At 35.1% G+C, this 15,811-nt stretch overlaps 1 protein-coding gene across 6 annotated transcripts in view; it reads right to left on the reverse strand.

Annotated features, from left to right (window-relative positions):
* SNTG1 (syntrophin gamma 1) overlaps positions 1-15,811 on the reverse strand; it is a 324,290-nt gene that overhangs the window by 142,805 nt on the left and 165,674 nt on the right. For all 6 annotated transcript variants that reach the window (XM_066181512.1, XM_066181540.1, XM_066181522.1 and 3 more), the window contains one exon: positions 8,422-8,556. In XM_066181512.1, the coding sequence (XP_066037609.1) occupies positions 8,422-8,556 (135 nt within the window). The remainder of the gene's footprint in view (positions 1-8,421; positions 8,557-15,811) is intronic.

Here is a 15,811-nt window from a genome sequence, read left to right on the forward strand (position 1 = left end):
AATAATAATAAAATGCTTTGCTCTGGTCTAAAAGCTTTAAGTTCTTAAAATGATTTACAACCATTCATTAATAAGACACAGCAAGAGCTCATGAAGGCAAAACATTTTGTACAAGTGAAGAAGTGCTCTGTGTATCCTGATTGACTATTTGTGTTGTTCAGGTCAAAAATACTTGTGTTCAATTGATTCTCTACTAATATTTTTATGCTTTCCTCTGTTTTTGCAACACATATATTCTTTGATTGAATTTGCAGTGGTTTAGCAAATTCCAAAAGCAACTTCATCCCCAAGTTCACAAAAGAAAACCTGGTCCAGATGGAAAGATGCTTAGTTCACTATCAAGACTACACAAAGTGTTAGTTAGTTCAAAGTGTTCTGTGAACTTGTAATTCCATTTTCACATTTGTTATCTACATTATATCAAACAGAGGGAAGGTTAGAGCCCCTAGGACCCTTAAAAGCAAGATTCAGAGTAGTGTTCTTGCTGTTTCCTGGAACAGAACAAAAGTAGTTATGACTTTATTGAAGAATACAAATTGCTGCCATGCTGTCAGCACTTTCTATGCCTCTCAGAAAATTGTCTGGAAAGGACAGCTAAGAGTTTTGCAAAAAAAAAAAAAAAAATCTTCCTCAGAGCTATGCAGTGAAACAGAAACAATATTTTTGAGGCTTTCATTGAAGAGCTACTAAAATTTCTCTTTAAAATCCATATGATCTTCTGGGGAACATAAATGTCATCATAAGTGAGATCAGAAGTGAAGAACGACCATGTAAGCACAGAGCAACAGTAAATAGTAAGGAAAAGAAAACACAGAATCCTAGGTAATCATTACCTATTTAAATTTGGTTAAGAGCTAATGTTATTTTTAAGTTACATCTTGGAGCACCGTAAAAATTTAAGTATTTCACACTGACTGGTACGTGATGTAAAAGAAAGTTTATAATTACTTAACTAACTCTTAAAAAAGAATACATAGTTAGCAATTTTCTCAAACTGTCTTATATAATATAAAGCAGTCATCTAATGGGATCTAATAATCTAATAATGTGTCTCAATGAAAGAAGCCAAATACATGTTGAACAAAAGGATGAAGAAACTTCAAAAGTCTTCAGAAAACTGAATTAAGAGCATGAGAAACTTAAATATACCATTTCTCAACCTTTTTCCCAGTGTGTGGTTAGTCATCTGGTGAGTCTGGATATTCATCTTACAAGAGTAAAGGTATGAAGAATTAGTTTGTCCAGGTACAGACAGAAAACAAGACGTCTCTTTTCAGAGGACAGAACAGAGACCAAGGTCTTTTACATATGGAAGAACATGATAAAAAGCTGAAAGGTTTGCAGCAAAAAATAGTAGGTGGGAAAAAAGGAAGAGACATGGAGAGGAATCTACAATAGCACAGTGACATGGAAATGTGTAGGAGGAGAACAGAGAGATAAATATTAGAACATAAATTTTAAAATGTAATAGTATAAAGATAAAACCAATACATTGGCAGCAACTTAATATATCAACCTGTTAACATTTGATACCATAATATATTCAAGGCCACACTCTCATATAGTTTATCAGCTATTAGTAATCCTATATTTTGAAATAAGAAAGTATGATGAGAACTTCATAAATTTTATTTAATTATTGCATACATTTTCAAGGTTTCTAATCCTCTTTTTGGTAATGCTTTGCTCTTTCTTAGTGACATTTCTTTGGATTAATTTACATGGGCAAGCTTTATACTCATTCTGAGTGTAAAGGACACAGGACACAGGTCAGTCACATTTCCAATTTGAATTAATAATGTTAACAAGGTTTTCCAGCAGACTTGCTCATCTGCTAACAACTCCCATCACCTGGCATTTGAAACTTGTCTCGTTATTTCAGTTCCTCATGCAACTGGAGAAGGTCGGCAGTAAGGGAGGGCTGCAGCATGCCTGGTCAAGTGGAAAACCCCTTTCCTCTGCAGCTGGGCTGGAGACTGGGGATGGCAAACATAGCAGTGTCATGTAGGCTGTTAAAAGTGACTAGAATAAAAAAAAATGCTCTTAAACCTTCATTTGTTCTTACTTCAAAATGTTCCCAGTCCTGCAGCCTATGTTTGAAAGCTGAAACATTCACCTAAATATCTACTTATAACATTTCTACTCATACTATTGATTAGTTTCAGAAGTACTGCATTTCTTAATATAGAAATGAAAGACAAACCTATAAACCCATGATCAGGATCTGAACTCCCTCTAGCTTTTGTGATGAACATTCTATACAGTTTCCAGATACTGCCTTACATCATACACTGCCACTGACCAATGTTTTGGCTTCTCTGAGTTCTTTCTGATTTGCAATATTTTTTCTTTCTTGTGGAAGAAAAGCCCACTTCCAATGAGGAAAAGTTATTATTTTCTTTCAAATCTGGCAGTATAAATGGCATTTTTAACTTCAGCTGATTGCTATGCTTTTTACTTTTAAGTAGTTGCAGAAAAATAAGCTGCCTTAGGCTTTCCCGAAATAATCATATTTACATCTGTCAGGTTGTCACTTTAAAGCTGTCCAGATTGGCAGGGAAAAAAAAGTTGCCCCCATCTGATAGATAGTTGACGACTTCAGTGAAAAAAATGGATTCACTCCACTGAATAGCTGACAGATACCAACAAGACAAAAGAACCCAAAGATTCTTACTGGTAGCTTTGTGAAGGTAACGAGAATGGAAAGTGCTTGAAAGGTGACCTATCTGTGCACATATTTGCAGTTCTCTCCAAGACAGGGAGTTTCATTTGGCATGGTTTATAAAATTCAGCCACACATCAGACTCAAAATTGTAAACAAAGACAACGGAGAAAATAAATGAAAACTATTTTTTACCATTTTGGCTTTAATTTTTTTATTCTATTTCTACTCATTTAAATTGCTAATGTTAATTGAACTAGTTTTACCAACACTAAAAAAGATGAGAAAAAAATCATAATTTTCAAAAGAGAATGATCCAATATAACAGATATAAAATCAAATATAAAATATTTGATTGTTTTCAGACTCTCAAGGAGTCTGAAAAAAATCAAATATTCAAGCAATGTAATAACCTTATGTGACTTCCCAGGCAGGTCTTCATTAAGTCATGTGTTCTGAATTCACATTAATTCTTAAAAATCAATGATATCTGTATTACTGAAATTAAAAAGTCAAGGGAAACATTCTATTGTGTAAAGTTTTTAATTTAAAAGTTTTTATTAAAAATTTAATACAAAACTAAAAATAATTAGAAAATCTCTAACAACTATATTTTAATACTTTATTGGCTTTATATATATATTTATGAATCTTTCAGCAACCGATTTAACAATATCATAAGGACAACCTTAAAAGTGAAATATATCTCTTTATGCTTGCAGTAAAAAAAAAAAAAAAAAAAAAAAAAAAAAAAAAAAATCAAAAAAAAATCTGACTGCGTGGTTAACAATATCAAAAAATGGATCTGGCTGCAGCGCAACAATTTGAGACAGCGTTACATCCTGGCCTTGGTAAAGATATTTATTGATAGTTTTTCTTTATGGTAAAACCAATTACAGTGCATAGGATACATTTAGATACAACTGTATCAACCTCAGTTAAAGGCTAGGAGAAATGCCATGCTACTCTGAGAGCAGTTGCCCTATCAATTCACAAAAAAACCTCCGATCATTCACTTTTTACTAGTATTGAGTTATGACTGACCTTCACACAAATTTCCCCTGAAGATCCTTAATTAAAAAATCAAACCACTAAAAAAATTTATTAATGTTTATTTAAGTAATGCATTCACTACACAGCAGCGTAGGAATAAATTACTTGAAAGAAATGTGACTCATCTGTGTGTTATCATTCGGTGAGTTAGCAGTATTTTGTAAAATCTATGACCCTTTAGAAGAACTTTCTTGGTTTAGATAGACAAGTATCTGCCAGGGAGGGTTGGAGTCTCCCTTAAAATGTAAGCCCCTCCCTCCTTTTCCAAATTATCATAAATTTGCAATTAAAAGGCTGTCAGGCAAAGATTTTGGGAATAGGTATAGCAGTTCTTTACTAGAGATATAAAAAATACAGATGTTGTAGTACAGAAGAATAAGCAAACAAATAAACAAACAGAAATCCTAGAAAACCCTGACAGAGTCAGAAATACAACCTGACACCCTGTTGGTCAGGGTGTTGGAAGCAGTCCAAAGTAAGCCCTCCTGGAGTGGCAGATGTGGTTCTGTTGGAGTAGAGATGGTCCTGTTGAAGAAAAAGGGTCCAGTAATGGTGAGATGGGTCTGGTCTTCCTCCAGGGAACTGGTGGAAAAACTGGGTAGCTAGTGGGATTGTGGCTCCTTTTTAGCTAGGTTAAGATGGTTTGTCTCCTTCTCCTCCCTGTGTGGAGCAGCTTACAATAGTGCAGTGTAATGTGTAATGTCATTGATGAGCTCTTAATGGTCCATTAGCAGAAGACATTCCCATGGAAGTAGTGAAACAATGAAGAGAGATAAGTAGCACTCCACCATCTGATAAGTGACACTGACCTATTTGGGCAAAGATAAGCAATTCTGCTCCACCCAGATGGAACAGAATAATATGCTCTTTACAAAACCCATGACAAGAACATTTAAGAAAATTTTGTAAAAATGTAAACTATCCTGGTAGCTAACAATTTGCCAGCTGCTTGCCATTTATTTTGATTCTTGTAGAAAAAAAGAGTAGCTGATTCAAATATCCATCCTGTCAGATGGTACATTGTCATATCATTAACTTCTGTATCTCACATTCACATAGATTCTATGCATAGAAAATATTCTGAGTACAATAATAAACAAAATGTATTAATGAAAAGAAGAAAAAAATCCACAGCCTCCTAGACAGACAAACTCAATAATCCTTTTCCTTAAATTTCAGATGTTCATGAAACGTGATAGAAATTGTGAGGATTAACTCTAAAATAAAAATATTGATTCTGGAATGGCAAATATTAAAAGCTTTCCTAAGAACAAATCTACTTCCGATATGCCATACCTTATGCTACTTCCTCTCCCATCACAATTTTTACCAAGTTAAGCATCAGGCTATCCTGGTTAGTCCAGGCTATTTACATGTATGTCTAAAAAGAGTGAGAGTTCCCTCACTGCACATTGTTATATGGAACACCATACAGCAAAATTTTGTGACCCTAATTTAATGTAATTAAAGAAATATGCTTAGAAGAATATATTAAGATATTTTATAATTCAGCCATCAGTAGTGATGAGGTTCCTACACAGTTTAATTCAGCTCTTTTCAGGACATTTCATAACTGCTCAGGGAGAAAAAGGTGTACCTGACCTACGGGACAGCTGTCTTATCTTCCAACACAAGCTACTCCAAGTGAGGCATACACTTCCCATAATGTAAAGCCTCTCTACTAACAAGGATTTAATTTAGATTAGCAACAACACTTCCTTCTACCCTTTGAGTTTCACAGTACGTTCTCATCCCACTTTTGGTCATTTGCACTGGAGCTCAAATCTACATTGGACATCTGCTAGCAGCATAATACTAAGCCTGCTACATTTCTTTCTCTTGGAAAGCAAGACTTTCCTATTGCACACAAAAAGAAATATATTTACTACTTATTGATGCAACTGATGCTCAAATTTAGATGTACTCCATGATAATTTGAATGATGCTTGATGCTGTATGGAATTGCTATAGGTACAATTGCTGCAGGACCCTCACTAATGATTATAATTTTTTTCAGCCCACTAAAGAAAGAGATGCTTTCTTTTTTTAGTGTATAACATTGTTTATTTTGCTTATAATCTTTTATGCATTTTATTTTCTTACTTCAAACTGTATACAGTGAAAGAAGAAACAATGTTTCTTTGCATCTCCTTAGTTTTGGAAACTAGAACTGTTTAACACCAAAAGGAAGTATTCCAAATTAAGAACTTGGTCCTTATGCCATACACTCACATTAAACAGCACTTCATTCCTGAGGAGCCATTGACTTTATTTAGATTATTCTGCAGGATGCAGATCTGGATGCTGCTGGAACGTTAAGTGCCTGTTTAAAGTCTGTCCTACACTGAGGGGCATGCAAATTGATTCAGACTCAACAAACAGAAGAGGTACTGTTCTGAACTGGGAACACAGTAATAGTCTTTTGTTCCATACCAGTGCAGTGATAAAGCAAAATTTTATAAGCAAAATATTTAAAGATTATTTATTTAAACAGATTAAAAATTATTTTTACTGTAGCTACTTGTCTGTAAAATTTAACAGTATTATTGTTCCTCAGTAACAAATTTTATTTTTATGCTTAAAGAGTTTATTCTCTGAGGCATTCAGTGTCAGTTGCTAATGAAAACCCGTGCTTTGTAGAATTCAGGTAAAAGAAAGATAAATGCAGTCAGTTGTCTAGAATGACAGAAAGAACAAAACAAAATTAACCAAACAAAGCAAAACATAAGAAAAATAAACAAACAAATTAAACCTAATAAATCAGGAATAAAACTGAGGAAAAATAGAAAAAAAAAAAAAGCCTGTGGGACTTGTGTGATTATAGTATACAATCAAGGCTCATGATTCCAGATAATTCAAATTACCCATGACAAAAGGAGAGTTAACTGTGAAATGCCAATCATCCTTAGTTGGCTTGAACCTGATGCTAAAAAACCTAGCCTTAATCCCACAGGAAATCAGGGTAAAGTGCTCAAAAGTCACTACCCTAACAATGACACCTCCAGGAAAAAGAAACTCCACATCAACACACTAATATCAATTAGTTAATGAGTCATGAACTGAATATGCAAATAACATGGGGGAGTTTAATTGGAGAACCAAATAATCCATTATTTTCTACAGAGCCTTTGCAAAACTAAGGAGAGAAAAACTGTGAGAGATAGCCTTGCTGTGAAAGGGGAAAAGAATTAATATGCATTTCATGAAGACATTTAAATAACAAGTTCAGCAGGATATTACAGATATTACAGCAGAATAATGAAAGTCGTATTTCTGAGTGATAAAATCTTTTAATAAATAATGTCAGAATGGTGTTGGTGGAATAATGGTGCCACAGTGTATGTTGCTAATCGAATGACTACAGCTTGAGCTTGCACTCATAACTTCTTTCTATCCTGGATGCTGGATGTCCTGTCTATTGAGGAAAAGGGGAGTCTGATTGGTAAAAGGAGCATCTATATTCCACATGAAGGATACAGACCTGTATTAGCAAAGTGCATTTGTTCAGCATAAAACAGAAGGTAATGTCACATTTGTCATGCAAATAAGCCCAGCCTCTATGGAGACTGTAAGCAATCTGTTCCTCTTGTTTCAGAGAAAAGCTATGAAGAATTCACCTTGAGATACTCATAATCATGAGAAGGATAATTTGGCACATTTTTTCATTAATCTTTCACACTCTGCACTGTTAACATTCTACCAATTTGTTTTTCATTTGTGCTTTATATCTTTTTATTGTACTTGTGTTTAGAGATGCAAGTGTCTGGCAGCAGCAACAATTAAATAATAAAACAGACATAATAGCATTAACAAAACATTTGTGTAGATATCACACTACAATGCCTCGTAAGATTTAACACAAAATTCTATGGTTATTTTACTTAGCTCAAAGGGAGACCAGAATGTTTATGACAGTTTCACATAAATCTTGACAATGTCTCTACAAAGTATAATTACAGTATCTACAAAAATGACTATAGAAATGAATACTAAATGTTTTCCATTATTTTTGTACCTATCTCCTAGTATCGAATAAAAACTTTGCACTACAATACTCAAACCCTACAATATTATTCTAAATAAATTTTACAGATCTTCCAAATAACTGTAGTTTCTCACACACAAAATTCAAGATGATGCTTAAATAAGGAATCTGACACATGTAAAAACAGTAATACATAAACCCCATTATAGCACAGTTCCATCTCTGTTAACATGATATGCTGTCAAAGCTAGTGACCCCCACTGCATCCCTGAAGTCTAGTGCTGGGCTGCCACAGGAAGGATCCCCAGCAAGAGAGGATAAAAGGTAACTCCTCTACCAGCAAAGCCCCGCCATAAGTACCTTATCCACTCCACAGACAATACTCAGATACGTAAGTACATCGAGGTATCTGTACTCTCTGCAAAAAACACTGCTCATGGCATTCCTCCCACGTTCAATAGCTCCAACACCCAAGGGTGAGTAAAGAGAAACAGTACTGCAGTCATGCATAGAACTTACCTTATTCCTGCTTCTTAGATGAGTATTGCTAATATTTACTCACAAAAAGAAACATTAAAATACACTTATGTTAACAGCATTAAATGAAATACCAATCCATGGGAGAAAATGCACACAGATGTGTGTATGCACCCACACACACATACACACAGCACTTTTTCTTTGTAAAGAACATCTTAAAGAAGAAATGAAAACTACTTACACCAGAATAGAAAGGCTCACCAGACACACAGATCACATCCTGCTCCTGGATCATCAAAATATCTTTGGCTAAGTGCAGTCGCACTTTGAAAGGCTCCTGGTTACCATCCTGCAGCAAACAAACCCCTGTCTTTGTCTTCAAAGGAGGGAATAAAGAAAAAAAGTTATTTTCAGTTAGCACTTGGAATTGTTAGAAGTGGTATTTTGAATAAGAATAATTGATATATAGGTACAGTCATCATAAATATGTTAACTAATACCCAAAACTATTTTCAATGATCACTGTGTTTACTGTATTTGAATTACAAGAGAACAAATTTACTGTAGTAAATACTAAAGGCATACTTTGCAATAATAAGGCACTATTTTATCCATGATGATTTTGTGAAACTCCTTCCAAATTGCTTCAAATCAGCTGTGTTCTTATTTTCTGTCTTTTCATTAAATGATGACACCCCACTTGGACATGAAATGAAAGCTGATCCTCCACATATTACACTATTTTTGACATTGAAACATGTACAATGATACCTCCAAACTAGCCAGATGTGAGTACCAACAGCGACATGAACCCAGTTGTGGCCTATTTATTCCTTGTCTGTGTATATAACATTGATTTAACTTTTTTATGTTCCCTTTCAAGGGGAGATGATGAGCTAAGAAGAAGAGAAAATAAATCAAAGACTAAAACTCCCTGTAGTAACTTAGTTCTTGCACCATTTCTGTATTTTACATTTATGGCTAAAGATCAGGAATACTGTAGGATTCTTCCATATATAATAAATGATTTTTCAGCAATTAACAGTGCCTTTGCAGTAGTACCTACTTGTACTTTCTTTTGGGGCATTATACATGAGAGGGTGAGCACTGAAAAAGTCAGCACATGAAAGTACCATGAGTATTTAATTTTCCCTGAAGGTTACGTTGAAAATAGCACTGTTTGTAACACTTCGTCAAAGGACCAAATTCCTACTGGTAGAGCATTTTTTTAATATGAGAAACCTGCTTACAAACAATCTAAAAACTCAGCCTTAAAAGTAATTTATCAGCATAACTATTTGCATAGATACATATATATAGAGATAGATTAATATATAGATAGATATAGACATAGATATAGATATAGATATAGATAGATATAGATATAGATATAGATATAGATATAGATATACACATATGTATCTCAGAAGAAAATTCACATATAAAAAGTACTGAATACCTTTTGACTCATCAGTGCCAATAATAAAATCTTCACTATCTTCACAGAGGTCAGATTTCAATCCACCCACTGTAAAAAGTTGACTTAAGAGGAGATCAAGGAAAGAAAAGTATTTCTCTGAACTTTAAGTGCCAAGGTTGACCTGGCTGAATCTGAGGGCTCTTTCTCAGACAAGAGTTTAAAAGAGGATTTGGAAGATCTCCCTATAATGTGCTATTACATCCATAGCATGGAGAGAACAAACACAAATATGGAACTGACAGTAGGCCACTGGCAAAAGAGAAGTTTAAATCTCTCTCACAAGGCTTTAAAAGAGGTGGAAAGGTCGAGGACAATCTTTAAATAGCTCTACATAAAGTTCTCCACTGACAAACTGTTCTGTCTCTTCTGCTCCATACTCAACACTCAAATTTTGGAAATTGTTTTTTCTTGGATGCCAGGAGCAAATGTGTATAACTCAGCCATGGCTTTGAAAGTGGTTGGGAGATTGCTTTATTCTTTTTAATCTTTTTAATCTTGGTAAGAAGAAGAAAAAATTGAAGAGCTCCATGCACTGAACTCACACTGAGGTCAGTTGAACCTCTGGTCAACAGTCATCCTACACCATATTTCTAATATTAATGTGTCTTTTTTGGTTCTTTTTTTTTTGTGAACAGGATAAGAGAGAAACTGATTATCATGCACAGACAAAACAAATGGATCACAGACGGAGTTAGGTTTTCAGTACTACTGAAAAATTCTCTGAATTCACTCAAAAATGTTACAATATTAAAATAAAGAGTGGTTACGTCCTTGGAATTTCTTCTTTACACACTAAGATGCCTCCTCTCTCCTTGGAGTTGTGAAGGAAGCAGGAAGTGACAATGGAGTTGAACAATGTGGATTGTAAATAATTATGGTCAAACAAAGGGGCTAACACTTACAAAATGCCTTTCTCCTGCAGCAAAGTTTGCAACATGCCTTACCTCCTCCCTGGGTAACAGGCAATAGAATAAATTCTGCCTCTCATACACTGTGTATAGCAACTCTGCCTTGCTTGTTTGCAAATTTCTGATTTTGTCAATAACCTTATAAAATCTCTAGAGTCTTTCTGCAAAAGCTGAGGGACTAGTTTGTAGGAATTAGAGGCAACAACAGCAGGCACAATTAGACATTAGAATAAAATTAAAATTCAAGTCAGTTTCTAAATGCATATGAGTTGAGCTTATTCAGCCTGAACAAGCAAATCAAGCTTAGGAACAGCAAAATATTTTGGCCCTTGGAAAGATTGATCGCACACACTCAGGGACCTTATTTACATCAGACATTCTAAAATGTAATGAACCACTTTACTGTTGTTGGGTTTTATGAAAGCTAGTTTACAATACAGTTCAAAATTAAATCTTCAATTATACTACCTCCTTCCCTGTCCTACCTGACAGCTGCATTAAAAACCATGTTAAGGAGAAGAATGTAGTTGGGTTTCATTAGGTAGCTTCAAAAAAAGACCTTGAGAACAAAGACTGGAATTTAATTGTTTCATTTTTATCTGTTGAAACTTCTTTCTTGCTGCTTTCACTCATTCCCTTAAAAGTATTCCACAAACTGAGTAAACTAAAGATATTAGTTCCTGTTCCAGAGCTGAAAATTAGGGAAGACAACCTGTATATACACTTTCATGTAAACTGCTGCGCACATCAACATTTTTTATTCATGTGGCTCCAGCAAAATTATTCTGATCAGCTGTCCAGCCTATAACCTTGCCCTCTCTTATATTTGAAGAGCTTAGATGGTATGCATATGTGTGTGTATAAGTGTGTGTGAGGTGTGGGAGTGCAGAGCTATGGCTGATACCGGCTTTTGCTCCCAATACCAACTTTTAAGACATTCCATGTGAGACTGTGCTAAAACTTTTCCCTTCAAGCCTTCCCAATGTCACTGGCAGAGGGCTGAGCCCTACTCCTGTCTTACAGCAATAAGACACAAACAGCTTATCAGCTGAGCTGCTGGGACATGCAAGGCATCCCCTTGTGCTCAAACGTGTGACACACTGCATCACCTCACAGCAAACATGCAGAGAACCAGAGGACTGATGATAACGGTTTGTAAAGCCAATGAACCTTGACTGAGCCCAAATCACCAAGAACATCACCTTATTTATACAGTTGGGCTCCTGTGCTGCAAAGATGGGAAGAAAACTGAGTGTTTGAAGCTGCACATTTTTATGAAGTGGAGGAGGTGTGTTAGGAATGCATATGAAAGCATCGTAAACAGGTGAAAAAGAAATAGTTTCCATATGAGGGAAGAGCCTGTGGCTTCAAGCAAAAGCAGTGATGAAGGAAGGTGGTGGTACCTAAGTAACAGATGCAGTGAATGTTGCACCCACACAAGGTTGCCTCTGTCATCTCATTTGACACAGTTTTAAGCTGAGTTGGGTAAGAACTCTGATGTGGCAAGAGCTGATGCCCTGGGAACTGCTTACAGTTCCCGAGCTAATATAATTACAAGAGGGGCTGAAAACTGATCTTGCTTCATCACACCAGTCTGTGGTGAACTTTGTGCTTCAGGTCACTATCAGAGAACAGACTAGGTGGACAGAGCCCTTAGGGCAGACTGCTTTTCCAGAGAATATGGTCATACTCTAATCATTAGCAACAAGGTAATGAAAAAAGTCCACTTAAAAATTATACCATAACCTACAACACATTGTCCATAGGGACTGTGTAAAAGATCTGGCCTAAAGATTCCTTGCCTAAAAGAAATGAATAAATTCTTACATACCAAAACAAACATTCCACATTTGTTAAATGGCCTTCACAAATACTTAAAAATTGATTTCAGAGAAAATGCACTTGAAAACTACAGTTTCTACATTTATACTAGCAGCAGAGTACCTACAAAACACGTATCAAAATAAATACTGCAGGAGAAACAACATTAAAGTTACCTGTTGATTTAGCAGTCAGTTTCCTGCAGAACTTCCAAAATACAAATTTTTTTTAATTTATCTGGCCTATACAAGTCTGCTGACAGATTTTCTGTTGATTTTTTTTTTCCATTTTATGTCTTTGTTTTTTTTCCTGGTCATTTATGACAAGGGAAAAAAAAATTCTAAAACATTTCCTGTGTTTTGCTCTCAAAGAGAGATTCTCAGTCTTTCAGGCAGTTTTAAATATTCATAATTAGTTTTCAAGATATGGCTATATCTTCTCCTTTATGGTACTTTATTTATGTCTTTGGCCCTACAGTAATAAAACAATTTATTTAGCTTTGCTTCTCATAGTTTCATTATCAGCAGGAAGAATTTAACAAATATCCCAAAATAGTTTTGTCCATGAACAAGTGAAAGAAAGAAAGAGGGAAAAAAAGTCTCAGAATATTTTCTATGCAAGGTGACCTGGATTTTTAGTTTCTACTTTGACTGTTATGTCCTAAAATAAAGTAAGCCTCTGCAATTTGGTTTTAAGCCTTGAAATTTATTTCTACTATCAGGAACATGATAGCAGTAAGGAGAATGGGTTACAAAACTGCCTTAAATGTGTACCTAGCTCCTTGAGATTAATATCCACCCTTTTGGATGCTTATTTAAACTGAGGCTGACCTCTGGGTTTTTGGAGATATGCTTGTCACTGCTTCATAATCGTAAGTATAATAATAAAAAAGGAAATTGAATCAGAGGTTTAAGGAGGTAATGGCATTGGATTTAAGGAGGTAATAGCAATGGATTCAAGAGGCAGGAATATGTGTCAGAACCATACATGGGATGTTTTTTAAACAGTCCAGAAACATGTTCTGTGGAGGTATTGCTATCTTGAGTGAAAAGCACTTAAATTGTCAAAAACTGGAATGCAGCCCAGACACACAGGGATGTGTTCAGCTTGTCATTCAGAGCCTCTTCAATCAGATACCAACATTTTCCAATCCAAGGGACAGCAAGCCCATACCTGCATATGAATTGAACACTCCAGTCTGAAAGAACAGCAGAAAAATTCTGAATTTGGATTTGAAGTTATTTTAATTTGATTTTTCAGGTATTTGCCAGGTCAGTATTTGTTGCGGTATTCTTTCTAAGTGATTTTATTGAAAGAATGAATTCTTTTAGAGAAAGTCCTTGTTTCATACAGTCTGCAATACATAATGTAAATTAGACATTTGGAAAAAAATATTTACATAAATACATATATAAATGAGCTTCTTACTAAGCTAAGGTACTTTTTCAGAGAAAAAAAAAATTCTTTTTCTGACACTGTAAGGATGCCATTTTGATGTCTGAATTGCCAGTGAGCTTACTTGGGGAATTTAACCCAAAAGGTAAAGTAATAGAAAATTGAAGGCTGTTGGGAGAACACGTATGTTTCTTCAGATTTACTTAACCTATTATATGACAGTCTGACAGATATTGTAAATTACCGGCCATTTTCCATCATGTGATTTTGAGACTAAATCATGAGTTGAAGCTTCATTTAAGAAAAATCTCACGGTATTAGAAATCCCAGCATTGCTGTTTAATAGGATTTATAAACAAAGGAATAAGGCAGGTTAGTCTGAAATGTGTAAATCATAAAATGGCATAAAGGTGACTAGAAACAGACCATAAAAGTATATAGCAATACTTAGGGAAGGAATTCAGGAGAAAGTTAAATATGGCTTTAAATTTAAAGCACATTTTTGTTGCAGGAAAGGCCCCCCAAATAGATGGATGCTGAAATAGAGGTCAATACACTTTTGAATAACAGAACATATCATATTATAAAGCTTGTGAAGTCTACAAGAGTATTTATAGAATTCATAAAGCAAACAGTTTACCAATTCAAATTAATCCTTCAAAGAAACAATGGACACTACTTTGAAAACAAATGAAGAGAGTATAAGCAGTAAAATGAATGAGGTATTTATTAACTTAAGTAAGTTTGACGTTATATTAGGCGGGGTGGGGAGGAAGCCAGGCTATTAGAAGTAAAGGATGAGATTTCAAAAAGTTACAAAGCTGCTAATGCAGCTTGTTCATAAAGTACATGGAAAATATGAACTTGAAAAAAAAATGCAGGGGAAAATGTTCTAATGCATTAATCATACCAAGTCTTCAATTTCAACAGAAGGATACTTTCACTGCAGAGGACAGAATCATGTCAGAGACTGAGGTTATCTTCCAAGAGATAGTTTTCAGAATATAGAATAAGGTCAAGTGAGTACAGGAGAGCATTTTAAGAACCCAGTGACTCTGTGATTTATGCTCATGAAAAGTTCAAAAAGCTCAGGATAAAGGGTAAAAGAGAAGCTGGATAGTCTTATGGTTTAGAAATTGTTAAATAGAAGAACCAACAAAATGGATATATTTACTGATCAGTGAGGGAAAAGAGCATGGAATACTGAATAATGAAATATAAAACAGTGAAAAAATTCCCACAAGTAGAAAGCAGAGAAGCCACACACACAAAAAATTTTAAAGTATCACTTCTTCAGATACCAGGTAGTTTCCCTTAAAAATATGTATAAGTCTGTAAGATCTCCCCTTTTTGTAGTACCATTTGAACTGTCTAGCATGGAAGTTATTTTCTCGCAGAATAAAACTACTTTATGATGCCTTGAAAGGCAGCACAACCTGATAATAAGATGCTTGGGGGAGATAATAATAATTAGGATCCTAGAAATCACTTTGAGACTGAAAACAAACTCTACCTGTCTACATATCGGTGTTTAATCTTTCATAATAACCCTGACTGCTCCAATCAGATCTGCTGTAGGAACTTAGGCACAAAGTGCATTTGCAGGTACCTGTAAGGGGACAAGACCATTTCAGTGTCCAAATCTCAAACCGAATCTCACTAGTAGACACTAGAAGAAATTAGGGATGCATGAAAAAATCACTACTATGAAAGAACTAAGGTTCCCACAGAGACCTCCAGTGCACTAGAGCAGCAGTTAATTAGAATGAAAAGTGGTTTAAGGAAAAAAAATTGAGTATGTCACAAACACAATGAAAAAATATGCTGTAGCTGCAGTGCATCTATGTGGAAAATTTTGGTTTTGTGCTAATTGAAACTCAGCTCAAACCATTTACTGCCATTTCTAAGGATGGAAGTGCCAACAAGAATCTGAGCTGCATTCAGCAGTTTGGGACAGTGATCTCAGTTCCTCTGCAGTGTAGTGGCTACAGCACCAGGATATGCAGATGAAAGGAAACAAAAAGGGG

The sequence above is a fragment of the Chamaea fasciata genome, unplaced genomic scaffold, assembly GCF_029207755.1.
Source record: "Chamaea fasciata isolate MVZ Bird 193981 ecotype frontalis unplaced genomic scaffold, bChaFas1.0.hap1 SCAF_1, whole genome shotgun sequence".
Lineage (NCBI taxonomy): Eukaryota > Metazoa > Chordata > Aves > Passeriformes > Sylviidae > Chamaea > Chamaea fasciata.